This window comes from Ctenopharyngodon idella, chromosome 13, assembly GCF_019924925.1.
Source record: "Ctenopharyngodon idella isolate HZGC_01 chromosome 13, HZGC01, whole genome shotgun sequence".
NCBI classification, from domain to species: domain Eukaryota; kingdom Metazoa; phylum Chordata; class Actinopteri; order Cypriniformes; family Xenocyprididae; genus Ctenopharyngodon; species Ctenopharyngodon idella.
The window spans coordinates 3,607,308-3,621,936 of NC_067232.1; the positions used below are offsets into that span (position 1 = coordinate 3,607,308).

At 36.7% G+C, this 14,629-nt stretch overlaps 1 protein-coding gene across 26 annotated transcripts in view; it reads left to right on the forward strand.

The window, feature by feature from the left end:
• The window catches only part of col13a1 (collagen, type XIII, alpha 1), a 105,999-nt gene that overhangs the window by 2,647 nt on the left and 88,723 nt on the right, over window positions 1-14,629 (forward strand). For all 26 annotated transcript variants that reach the window (XM_051917116.1, XM_051917124.1, XM_051917132.1 and 23 more), the window contains exon 2: window positions 3,720-3,789. In XM_051917116.1, coding sequence (XP_051773076.1) covers window positions 3,720-3,789 — 70 coding nt within the window. The remainder of the gene's footprint in view (window positions 1-3,719; window positions 3,790-14,629) is intronic.

Genomic DNA, 14,629 nt, shown 5'->3' on the forward strand with positions numbered 1-14,629 from the left:
AGAGAGAGAGAATGAGAGAAATGGAAAGAGAGATGGAGTTAGGCCTCCGGGCACAAAGTCTGGGGGTCTTAGTAGTAATCGGACATTGGAATTGTAAAACGTTTTGTCATCCTTTCAAAATAGATTGTTAAAACCAGATCAAATACTGGGCATCGAGTTACCATTAAAGCTGGGAGGCAGAGAATGTCGCCTCCCTCCTGTCCTAACCCATCCCTGCAAGCGCTGGGGCATCAGCTGTCACATGTCATTACTGCAACCTTACCATTTACATCACGTCATCTTAAAGTCAGCAAGAAATATGTTCGCAAACCACTTTACTTCCATAATGTGATGCATTTTCAAATTAAATGGTCTTTAATGAGAAAAAATGTAGGACAGGGCACAATTTTAACAATCTGGAAATGATTGGATTGTGAAAGTGGGCGTTGCATTCCAAAAAGTTGTTGAATGTCACTTGATGTCACTATTTGTGACATCAAAGTCTTTTCAGAAGTGAGGAAGTTATTACTTTTTGATGAAAGATTACAAAAACAAACATTTTTTTCTCTCTCTTTGGAATAACATGCACAGATGAATCGTGTGCACAATAAGTACAGAGAGATGGGTATTAAGAAGGTAAATGGGGCCATTGTTGATTTCATGTTGACTTAAAGAACAGCTATATTTTGAGCATAAAGGAACACACCCTAGCAGAATTAAATGCATCAGTAACTCCTCTCTGTTTCTTTAGCTCTTGTTCAATGCAACTCTTCATGCTAACTTTTCATCACTGGTTATTGTTTTCTCGATGTCACACTGCATTGCTGTTTACGAGAGCACTTAGCTTTAAGTGAAACAGGGTCTTGCGAGCACTTTCCCATGGTTTGATGTAAAAACATTATATATTTTTTAAAAGAAACCTTTTGTTTGAACATAACCTGGGAATGTGGCACTGGAAAATCATGAGTTAAAGCTCTGGGAAACTCTGTTGCGTGTACATTGTCCCTGGACATTGCTCCTGTGGAAAAGCCGTTTACCCACAGCACAGGTTTCTTCCAAATTGTAGTGCATTTTCCACAGCTTTTGTGCTTGCAGAACAAACGTCTGTTGGTTAACCCAGCTGTCACATGTATGAATATTTTCATCTTAACATTCTTCAGGTTTTCCTTTTTCTTCTTAACATCCATTAGTTCTTTTTCTGTTTTACAATATCTACCGAGTTCAGTAGTGTGGAAAAACTTCTACAATAGCTTGTAGTGTCTGAGAGCGGTCTGAGTAAAGACTTCTACAGCTGGGAAGAGGGTTTGCCAGTAACAACCAAATAAAGCCCTGGAACGATCGGTGGATAATATAAACTGGGGCAAGAAAAATGTCCAATAGTGGCCCCAGAATTATTTAGCTTGAGTGTTTCAATGTTAGATAGGGCGGGCGTGACCTATAGTACCACATTGTAGACGCTTGACAGACTTTACAATTCGGTCATAAATGTTGCCGGTCAATGATTGTTCTACCAGTGACATGGCATAACATACAGTTGGTATGTCTATTATAGCTGGTGTTTTGTAAGTTTGGGATAAAAATGCAATAGTAGCTCTGTTTACTGTCACTCACTGTTCTCTAAATTCAGTTAATCTATAGTTCATCGATCACTTTGATACCTTCACTACAATACCCAGGGGTGTTCATCTAAAACTGTTTGGTTCCAAAGACTGACCTATGCACACATACATTGTTAATCAAATAACTAACAACACTGCAGCACCTGTCACTGTGATGCTTCTAATAGAGCGAACGGCTCCAAAAGCTATGCAGAGACAACAGACATAGTGACTCTAATGATGGTTGAAGTGCCAAATATATATTAAGCTTTTAAGGTTAATTCATAAATATATTTTCAGAGTTGAATCTTTTAATTTTTTTAAATATTTTTTATATATATTTTTATAATTATATTTAGTTTTTAATAAAATTGTATTATATTATTTTGTATGCTTAAATATTTTAAGACATGTTACACTACTGTTTAAAAGTCTAATGATGTAATTGAATCATTTTTTCAGCAAGGACATAACTTATCAGATGTTACAGTAAAGACATTTATAATATTACAAAAGATTTCTATTTCTAATAAATGCTGTTCTTTTATGTAAAAAAATCCTGGGGAAAAAAAAAAATATATATATATATTCCACAAAAATATTAAGCAGCACAACTGTTTTCAATGTTGATAATGAAAAGAAATGTTTCTTTAGCAGCAAATCAGCATATTAGAATGATTTCTGAAGGATCATGTGACACTGAAGACTAGGGTTGGGAATTTTCTGGTTCCGATTCCGGTTCTGCCTAACTATTCCGGTTCCGGTTCCATTAAAATAATTAAACAACTAATAAAAAATAGTAGTAAGGGAAAAATGCACAATACTCGACTCAAACAGTCCTTTTTGTGTTTATTATTCTTGTAAAATGACTGTTAATCTCAACACATTCGCTAACACTTTACAATAAGGTTCATAAGTTAACATAACTTAACTACATTAACATGAACTAATAATGAACTGCATTTCTACAGCATTTATTAATCTTTGTTAATGTTAATTTCAACATTTACTAATACATTATTAAAATCAAGAGTTGTATTTGTTAACACTAGTTAATGCACTGTGAAGTAACATGAACAAACTATTAATGGCTGTAGCCTATTTTTATTAACTAACATTAACAAAGATTAACAAATACAGTAACAAATGTATTGCTCGTGGTTAATTCATAAATGAACCTTATTGTAACGTGTTACCTCAAATTAGATAAGATGCTTGAACACACATGTAAGATTCAGACAGGTGAAACAATATTTTTGTGAGTTGGATTCATGACTTGTTTCTGAAAGAATGATTCAGTGATAGACACATTTTTAACAGTAAATTTGTTGCCACCTAGTGGCGTAACAATGCAATCGATCCAGTCGTTATTTGAAGTCCAGTTACTTTCAGAAAGTAATTTATTATACATAAACATCAGCGTTTCTATCTGAATAATAAGCTTTTGTATACCATAATTGGAATAGGCCTATTTGTCACACAGAAATAATGATACTGTGCGTTTGAAAAGATTGTTTGTGAAGCTGTTTATATCTACACATGACAACTCTCTTTAGATCAACGGCAGCGCGAACGCTTTTATTTTGTTCAAATGTTTAATATACACGGGCGAATCGTTGTCATTTAGGAATTAGATCATGTGGGTGATGAAATCGAGAATCTTTTAAAGATTAATCGTGCAGCTTTGGGCACCCCTCTCTCTCTCTCTGCATTGTAATCTGACGTTTATGAGTAGCGCGAGGGCTTTTCAGTGCATTCATTGCTATAATATTCATGATGTGAGATGTCTCTATTAAAGGATACGCTCCCCGCACTTCGCCCACCCATCACACCAGAACCGTTTTAGGAACCGAAACTTAGAAATCTTGCACGGTTCCGGTTCTTTTCAAAAAACACTACCGGTTCCGGATGAGAACCGGTTCTCGGTTCCCAACTCTACTGAAGACTGGAGTAATGATGCTGAAAATTCAGCTTCACATGACAGGAATAAATTAGTTTTAAAAAACTGTACACCGTGAAACATTGTACTATTTTACTGTATTTCTGAATTATACCTATACTATCTGAATTATACTTTTAAATTATACAATGTGGTTTGTTTCTGCACAGCTGACTTTAAATGTCCTGTTTGTTTATTTCCAGAAATTAGCTGCACGTCTACCGAAGATCCGGGCGGCTCGGGATGCGCCTCACAGCTGCCTCTGTCCACCAGGTATGCCTATTTACCCCATTCATCCACAGCCCACCACTCCTTGATCACAACACACCTGTGACATTGTGCTCCGCCTGTTACTTCTGATATGCATTTGTATGTATGTTGCGGTTAAGCCTTTTGAACTTCCCTTTTGCAAAAAAAAAAGCTTTTGCCGGCAGGTATGAAGAGATTATATTGTTGCCCCGGCGATAGGATAGAGACGTGATTCCTGTCGACTAGATCTCATTTCCCATGTAATGTACATGAGTGAAAAGATTCTCCTCTCCCCAACCCTTTGCTGTCCACTTGTGCTCTCGGACTGGCTTCGCTATGGTGACAGGTGCAGTCATATTTTCGTGCGCTGTTGGCAGTCATTGGTTTCACTCAGTGTTTGAGTGGTTTGTGATGCAAGCCGGAGTGTTGGGATGGCATCATCTGGACGTTCCTGAGTGCAGGGAACAGCCAGCAAGGTTCGCAGAGTACAGCTAACAAGTCACATCCGTGTGTTTAACAGGACTAGCCATGTTCAATATTCATAAAATTAGATTAGATATTTTTTCAGGATTCTTTGATGAATAGAAAGGTCAAAAGAACAGCATTTATTTGAAATAGAAAGCTTTTGTAACATTATTAAAACAGAAAACAGTTCCTATTACTGTAACAATATTACTGTTTTTACTGTATTTTGGCACAGATAAAAGCAGCATTGGTGAGCAGAAGAGACTTCTTTCAAAAAATATCTTAATTATTCTTTTAAAATGTATGTGAGGTTGAATAAAAATGGCCTACTAGTCCGTCACACTTTTTATAATAACAATGTGGCTTCTTAGCAGCTACATTTTTACTTGCTTCCCTAACATAACCTCCAGATGTCAGTCATTAGACAACCTCTTGTGTTATAGCCTGCGCTTGTGTGTGCGTGTTTGAATTTACACATCTCTGAGAACCAGGCCAGATGGTACAGACATCTCAGTGTTAATTAGGCTAGTCAGTACTAGTCATTGTTGTGTTAACTGAGTGGGAAGTGACTTCAGACAGCGTAGTGAAACCAGTTTAAGATGGACATGTCATGGATAGGCACTTTTGAGCCAGGTGTGGAGACCGTTTAACAGCAGGCATCCCCGATGATGGTCGTGTTTGTTGTTGTTTGGTCTTTATTGCTGTGCCGTGGGAGAGTGTCTGATCTCGCAATACAGACTGTGCTTTTACTTCATTTCAACCGTTTGATGAAATCCAGGCAAAAGATCAGCATAAAATGTGTACAGTGATACAGTGCAATGAAAGTACAGTTTGTATATTGTGTATAAATGTGTATAAATACTATCTGTATGTGAGGAAGTGTTCACATATATGTCGTTCTCCATGTTGCCAGCTGCTGCTTGTCAATCATTCCAGCACGCAGTGTTCAGATGGCTTCCATTCCATTGTTTATTTTGAGTGCTCAGCAGTGGGCAATAGTCTGTGACTCCTTCATCAAGCGCATGTATATGTATAGCATTGATTTAATGTTTGAGCTAGAGAAGAGGAGTAATAACTTTTCTACTTGCAAAGGTATCATTGTTTCAACCCATCAACAAAAATAGTTCTTTATTGTACAGTTAGCGCCATAAAGAATGCAATGTGTTTGTCATGTGCAGTTCAGCCCAAGGACAGTGTATTATTATTCTTGGCTCGGTGTGTTTAAGTGAAGATGATGTGTGGTGTGACTGTCTGTAAGACTACCTGGTGGCTTTAATATACATAATTTTAATTCTCTCTCATGAACTGTTATTAGTCTGAGCCTGTTCCTCTCGCAGCACTGCTACAATCTCAAAACACCTCACATATGGGCCTGGGGAATGTTTCAACACATCCAAATGAGTTTATTTTTTCTGATTTTGCAAATCCCAAGGGGCTGCAGAGGTTAAATTCACTCAGCTCGTGTTTAAAAACCCATTTGGCACATTCACATTCTCTCGGAAATTCTCCAAGATTTGTTTTTATGGACAAAGTCAGAGTCAGTTCATACACACAACTGTTTACCCCCCAGTGCTGCACATTTCAGCACTGAAGCAGTAACAGTGCCCACATTCTTACTATGAAGAAAACTAAACACCTTCTCAGAGTCATCTTTACATTGCAGGGATGAACAAGCCTGTGTGGATTAGAGGGCTGCACAATATTGGAAATTATGATATTTTGTTTTTCTGTGATATACAAAGTTCTGTCATGAAACTCTAGATGGCACAGGCAGTTCTTAACTCAATCTGCTTGCAATCATATCATTCTCTATACGGCACAGCTGATTGGCTCCTGCTGTATCAGTAGCCAATGAGCTCGCTGCTCAACCTTCAAATACTCGGTCAGCATTTGGTGTAGCAGTTGCAGCGTGCTTTCAGAAACCCTGCACCCTCCCCAGCTCCACCTGTACAGATCTGCTATGGGTAATTCATGTATGCTTTATTGTACAGCAGCTGCATGTCTTACTTGCTCACAGCTGTGTGTCGTGTATGTAATGGCAGTAGCAAGTCCCGTACTTGCTCTGCAACAGCAGCAGCATCAATAACCAACAGCAGCAGCAGCGTAGATCTGTTCTGCCAAGACCAAACATATCAACGCTGTCATATCCATTACCATGCCAAACACTCCGAGAGTTGTCATGACAGAAATATATTGCAATATGAAAAAAATACAGGACTTTTCACAAGATTATTTGAATAGCTATATTTGGAAAGATTTAATAATTCTAGGATGGTCGGAGTGATTGTGGAGTGCATATGCATAGAAAATAAAAAGATTTTTAAAAATGGCTTTAACTTTCTTTTTTTCTTTTTTTAGTGTGAACCATCCTTTTATTTGGAAAAACTTGAAAAAAATTGGGCCTTCACGCCTGGGTTTACTAACCAACTCAAACTTCTTTCATAAAGTGAACAGAGTTTTTAAAATAATCTTTCCACTTTGGTCATATTTGCACAGTTTTTAACCCATTTAATATCACTAAAATCATATTTATTATGATTTTTATTGTGATTTAGTAAATAATATATGAAACATATAATATATTGTAATAATACTATTGTTTTGTAAAATAAAAATGGAGTATTTAATAGTTTATTAATACTAATATTTACATTTTAATTTCTTCATTTTCAAATGTTAAACAATCTTTTGTTTTGCCAGTTTCAGAGCGTAATAAATGTTTCAGAGTCAAGTGCGGCACTCTTCATTTACACACTTGCAGCTTGTGATGCAGTGTTTCAGCAGCTCAGTTCAAAGAAAATGTGCCAAGTTGCTCTGAAACTCTGAAACAAACACTGGATCATGAGCTGCACACATGCAAATTGAACACAGTGTCACATTTTAATCTGAAATCCGCCACGCATATAGTTATGCAGATCACAGCTTTCCACAGCTTTTGAGATTTGAAAATTCATATCGCAATATCGATTTTATTTATTGTGCAGCCCTAGTTATTAGAAAATGTGGCATTGTTTTAACTATACTTCACCAAAGCATGCCCATATTCATACTCATATGAAACATTGCTTTAAGAATGTATGTTCTGATGTTATATTTTTCATTAATTTTAAAGCTTGATATTTTTAACTGTTATGAGAAGCATAGACAGATGCCAACATGGCAGATTGCGTGACATACCCTCATTCTTAAAGACGTGAAGAAATCCATGCGAGGTAAAAGCAAATATGATCCAGAAAACATTAAATACAGGTTCACTTGAAGTGAGGATAAATGTGATTTGTGCCGACCACAACAGGTTTTGTGTGGTGATTTATTATCTGCCAAGAACATGAAACCATTGAAAAAGACATTTAGAAACCAAACACTCAAACAAATCAGTCGAAATTACCATAATACTTTAATAAATATTTAAATACATTTCTGTGTTTGATTTTGGTTTACTTTTGTACAATAAACAGTTTTTTTTTTTTTTGTTTGTTTTTTGAATCGCTGCTTTGTAAAACCAGTTAAGAACCAGTGATTTTTAAGTGTTTTAGGTTTATTTTCAGTGTGCATGTTGCTTAGTTGTGCCCCTTTGAACAGATGTGTATATATAAACATCATTATTAAAAAATGACATCTGCGGCTTATCATAGATAGCTGGATGTGTGACAGTTCTGTTAACAGTGACTGATGCATTGTCGCTATTTAGTCATCAGAGAAAACAAGAATGTAGTATGTATACATAAAGACAGTGATTTATAGCTCTAAAAAATGTTTTTGGAATGGTGTGTTTATCTGCCCTGGTATGGAAGAGTCACAATGACGTGAAAACCAAATGCACGCTGCTCAAGGTGTGAATGAACTGTGTAGACAATTGTGGCATGCTGATGGATATGATGCTCTTTGTTCTAGCATAGATTTGTAAAAATGATCCTAGAGGCTATTACTGCCAACAGCTTTGTCAGTGTACAGGAAAACTCCCATGACAGTTAGATTGAATCCAGGCCCAAGCGTCCAGAACGCTCTTGAATCCACACATTGTTTCCTGAGAAGCTGAATGGCACTTTCTTGGATGTAGTCTTAGGAAACAGAGAAAAAGAAAGAGACTGCTGCCACCCTCTTGGTTTCTATGCATCACACACTCGCATTGCTCTTATTTCTGAAAAACCAAAGACCCAATTCCCAAAAGGATTTAGTGTCTTTGTGACTACATTCCGATCCGCAGGCCAGCATTGGTGGCCAGCATTAATTGTGTCACCAGGGGTCGTAAGGGATTGGGTAAGAGTGCTATCTTTAAATGTGTGCATCACCAACACTAGTTTGACTGCTTCTCTGTTGGTCTTCAGTTGGATTGTTGTGGCTGCCATGAAGAGCGGGATGAGGGGTTTCATTGCATGCCCATCTGAGGGGATTAATCACGAGTACAACAGGAAGGGTGAGAGGCTTCTAAAGCCCCAAGCTTCACTTCAGGAAGTGACATTTGACAGTTTACCTGGATGCAGTCCGAAGAGAAGCCATATCTAGTCTGTGTAACCGGAGCTTGACTCCGGGAACTTTATGTATGACATATTTGCCATATTTAACATCCTCATCATCCCTAAAAGTGCAACACAGCAACACAGCCAAGTGGAAGAGTGTTCAGAGGTTAATTGAGTTCTCAGTTACACTTTAATTAAGTACTCAAATGTCTTCCGAATATGACTTAATAGAAATAAAAATACACATATTAGGCAATTGTCGACAAACAGATGTATAGCATAGCTCTGGGTGAATTTGATGAGAAATATTTGAGACTTTTGATTGTAGATTTTGGTGTCTTATCTGAGCACAGTTTGAGACATTATTATGATCTCCTCTTCAGCAAAAGTCTCTATTTGCTCCACATTTTATCTCGTTTCTGTCAAGGAGAAACAACTGAGATATTAAAGAGTTATAATTGTAGGAGAGAAAGTTCACAACTCAAAAACAAACCTAAATAGGCAGGTCAAATATTGCCATGTTTATTGTAACTAAGTGCTGTAGCTAGAATTGTCGTGATACCAAAATTTCAGTCAGTAACAATACCAGTAAAATTTCACGGCTCTCAGTACCATAACGGAAACTATTGGAACTACTATTTCATTAACTATTTGAAAATGTAAATAAATAAATCAAATGAGTTAATTATCAATGTTAATAATAATTCTAAGTAATAGGGCTGGGTATTGACACAATTTTCACAATTCGATTCAATTTCTATTCACATGCTTGCGATTCGATTCTGATTTCAGTTCGAGAGGGAAAAAAAATCTCTCAACTAATGCTGTAAACTACACATCGGAGTCAGTTGGTACTACATTACTATAATATTGAAGGTTAAAATTTAACTTAATTATAAACAAACACTTAAATTACACTCAGTGATGTTTTTTTATAAATAAAGTTTAGAATAACATAATCATATTTCTACTCCAATTCGTTTTACATAATATAAATTTATATAAACATTTAAATTGTGGCTGTCATAACTGATTTATTCAAACATGCATTAAATATTGAAGAACATTTAAAATTGTAATGAATATGTAACGGTGCATATATTTATCAGAATGCTCCTCTCTAGAGTTCATTTTTCCAGCTGACTAACGAGTTTATGGTCACTGAATATGGTTTTTCTGAGGTAAATGTGACGTTAAGTGACATTGTTTACAAGCTTTTATTGACATCTTACCGCGGTTAAAACACTGAGCGATTTCATGTGACATGATACGGATTTCGGTAAGTTGTACTGTATCTTTTAACATGTTTATTCATGTTTATTTTGCGCTGTAACTGGTATTAAAGCGGAGAGGATAAGTTCACATGCGCTTAACTGAGGTGCTACAGCGATCTGTCACGCCACATTGAACTGCGCCAAAACGGTATTTACTTTATGAATTTCATAATAAGATGGACGTGATTTGAAATCTGAGACTTTGCTTCATATCAAAAGTAACAAAGCACAAAGATTATTGTGATTTATTAGATGGGAGGCGCTACATGTTCTGTTCATTCATCAACTGAAAACAGACTAGACTAATCGATTCTTGGGATTTAAGAATCGATATCGGTTCGTAAAAATGAGAATCGATTAAAATCGCGAAATCAATATTTTTTTACCCAGCCCTACTAAGTAAATAATACATTATAACATTGGCATACAGCATTCACAGCCAGGTCTATTTTGACATCAGACTTTTTTTGTCCTGTCCATTGCTATGGTTATCACTGTTACAGAGGTCACTCCCAAACCTTTGCATTGTGTACTTGGTAGGATCATTTTAAATGTTTCATATACAGATAGCAAGCAAAGCAAACCCTTTTTAGTCACTGAAGCTGTCAGTTACTTCAGTTCAACACAAGCTAACTTTTGCAAAAACTCCCGAAAAAATTCATTTTGATCTGCATTGAGTGGATTCTGACTAACTTTAACACCTCAGATTGGTCATTGTGTTAAACACTCAATAGATTTCTGTGATTGGCTACAATGATCAACACTTCAAAAACACCTAGTAAATAGAAACATTTGACACTCTTTACAGAGCACTCACACAAATACATGTGTTTGAAAGCAGCCACTCATCAGCGGGTAACAAATGTCCTCAATACCACCGGAATTGCAGAAAGGCTGGTATCTTCACATTTTTTATATTTCAGTATCGAATTGGTTCTGAAGTAAAGATAGTCTGCAGAGCTAGTCTTAGGATTGTTTGTTTTAGCTGAAAGCGAAAATGCTCCGTGACACAGAAACACAAACAATCAGAACAGGTTAAATGTTAGGTAAACGTATAGCAGGATTTTGGATCAATCAGATTTCACTGTGGGCGGAGCTACCCAAAGAAATAGAAAATGGACAAAATGTCCTGCAGCTCATTGGTTGTCATGGTACAAAAACTTTGGGATGAAATGACTTGTTGCTTTATTGTGTCACACTTGTTAGAATACAGTGTTATGTTCTTGTATTATGGCTGTTGGATATGGCACACATTGTCAGAGCGTCTCCAGAGCTCCCACAGGGACAGGGTGCACACAGCACATGGCATTCTGGGCACTCAGAGAATGAACCCAGTGCATTGCCTGCTGACAGACCAGTGCAGACCCCCAGGATTGGATCAAAGAGCACTGCGGTGTGTGTTGGTAAGAGAGAGAAAAATACACAGAAAGATTAGCAGCAACCTTAAAGTAGCTACGTTTTGCGTGCTCAGATTAACCCAGTACATTAAAACCAGTTGATACTATCACTTGAACAGCACAAGAGAAGGAGGAAAGGAAAAACGCTGCAGCATGTCCTTAATGCTCTTGTAAACAAGAGGCTTCTTCTGATCCTCACAGCAGGGTCAGGTGAAAGGGTCGTGCTGCTGGTTATTTAAGGAGTTCCAAGTTCACCTTGACATGTCTGCTGACAGGAAGAGGGGCTTTTGGATCTTGTTTCCTCACCCGTGATTACTTTACACTGCAGCTGCCAGAGAGCAGTCTTACTCGGGAGAGGTGTAGTCTGTGAGTCATGACCGACACAGACAAGAGATCTTCAGATGGACAGAAAGAGTGTAAGGGAAGCAGAGAGGATGAGACTATGAGAGAATTGGCTTGAATTCATATATGTGACTCTGAATTGAGTGTGTATATATATATATATATATATATATATAGATGTTGATTTGTATGTTAACAAATGATGATAAGTTTGTCTGTTTCGGATAATTAAAAATATGGTCCCACTTTATATTAAGTGTCTTTAACTACAATGTACTAACATTTAAATTGATCATTTGGTACAATGTACATGTTGTATTTACTTGTACATTCATTATAAGTTAAATTCTAAATGATTCCCAACCTCTTTGACAAAGAAAGAGAGAGAAATGCTAACACTCGTGAGAGTGAGTAATGTGTCTGTTTTTCACATACCACATCTTGTGCTGGATATTTATTCCTGATGTTCTCACAGAAGATATTCGCATTGTATATTTGATTCTAATCAGTTTGAATCTTGGTTGTAGAAATATTTGTGGCATGAGGAATCTTCACTTGACAACAAAGGAAAATGTATTATAAAAATTCAGTGGTTAAATGTCTCAGCTAAAATATTCCAGTTTATTCTGTGAATGTTGCTCGAATAAGTAGTTTGAGGAAATGCACGGTCGTTCCATTGTGGTTGGCCAAAAACGAGCACCAATTTTTGTTTCTACAGATGCATGATAGTGAATCTGTGAAGGTTAAATTGGGTGTAATAAAAACCCAACTCCACTAGGTCTGTCATGAAAGCACAGTTGGAATGTCTGTGATTAAAAAAATTTACATCAAAAGCTTGTCTGGAAATCTTGAAATATTTTTTTGAGGTATAACAATAGCCCTCAATTGAAAAATCCTGAGAAGTATGAAAACCATTTCCTAGAACTGGGTTTACATAAAGGCTGATAATGAAGCGTAGAATTCTGCACGTAGCTCAATGAGAAAATAAACCAAAAGTGCAAATAATTTACCAAATTGTCATCAGTCACTATCTGCTTGTTTATCCTACATAAGGTATCTAAAGATAGACTCTTCAAGACAAACAGAAAACAACATACATTGTGATTGTGGTTTACAAACAGTTGTGTCACTGTTGGTTTGCTTGAATGAACTTTAAGTAAGCACAGCGTGTTGAAATCTTTGCAGACATCATCTCACCAGTATGCTCTCTCATTTAGCAGCACATTGTCTCTGGGAAAAAAAAAAAAACATTAATAATTGTGATTCAGGGATTAATGAGAGTGCAACTGGTGCATATTTCTCTATCAGAACATCTCTCACAAATATTTTGAACGACATGGACATGAACCAACAAACACAAACATCTTCCCACCACGTTTTAAATTCAGAGACATTTTAAGTATTTCTACAGATGGTGATAAAAATGAGCTTTAAACTGAACCGATAAAATCTCCCAGCTGAACATAGGAATGATATCAAATGCTGCACAAACTCATTGTGGTCTACTGCTCTTTTTTTGAAATAGGACTGTTTAGTCACACGCTGGAGGAATAGTTTCATTTTGGAAACCTGAAGAGAGCCTATCTTCTAAATCTTTCTGCCTCCTAACAGATCATGTCTATTTGCGTCCCTAGATGAATTCCACTTGTTGCACACACTGTGCACTCAGCTTTTGGAAGATACACATAACCAAAGAAGTGTAGTCTGAAAAAGCACTTTAGTTGGGAAATTGTTTGTGGCTGTTTAGCAGTAGCCAGTGATGAAGCAACATAAGGTCAGGTTTACACTGGTCCATCTAGATGCCTGGTCAGCCCAATCAAAATGTACATTAATAGTTTAAAAAATAAAAGAAACAACATTTTGTTGCACACTAATTATACCTTACATTTTTTATATAATATAGTATAATATAATATATAATATATATCCAGCCATGCGATATTCTACAAGTATCGCCGCAGGAACCGTTTCACCATTTGAATCACTCCGCTTTCAGCATTCTCACAGCAAGTGTCATGGCGGATGAGCAAACCCACCATATTTTTATAGATACTACTGTTATTTTGTAACGGAATGCAGTTTTAAGAGTTTTTTAGGCGAGAATATAGTTGTTTACACCTCAGATAAGCGATTTATATGTAAACATATAGTGCCTATTTGAAAATTTGTTTATACGCTTTCGGAGATGCGATTTCCAGGCTGTCAGCGACCGTTCAGTGCTCATGTACCCGCAAAGAACAGCTTCATCTCGGCCAGTCCTTTGGGAATTTACCGCCGAATCACAGTTGTGCTGATATAGAGCGATAACGCACGGCTACTCGTGTGATATTGCTTATATAAACACTGGGATAGGTTCCAGTATCCCTTTGACTCTACATACAGTATACAAGCGGTTTGGAGAATGCATGGAGTTATGTTATGTTATGTTATGTTATGTTATGTTATGTTTATTTCAGACTTAGGTAAATGCATCTCTTTCTTAAGGCAAATTTATTTTTCTATAAGGCCAAGGAATGGGATATATATTGAAGGTTTCAAGATTTACATGATTTCATTATTCATTTTTTATAATTAACATTTATATTTGTGAAATTGCATGTTAAATTATGAATAAATATCTTTGGTATATCAGGCACTGAGGTCAGAATAGTTGGCAAGGTACAGTACAGTTCTTGGAAAATGTGGTTACTGCTACAATGTCCCTTACGATAGGAGTTAAATCGAAAATTTATTGAATGGGACTCTTAGCAAAGCCAACACAGCAAAATCAAAACCTAAAGTGCATTTACATTATGTTCCAGATCATTGAAGCACTGGAAAGCAATAAATTTCATTGTAGACAGACGGAGGATTTGCATTCAGTCCAGGAGTCTGATAGTCTGATATCATAAACCGGTGTGGTCTGTGTGCATATGTGTATCAGTGT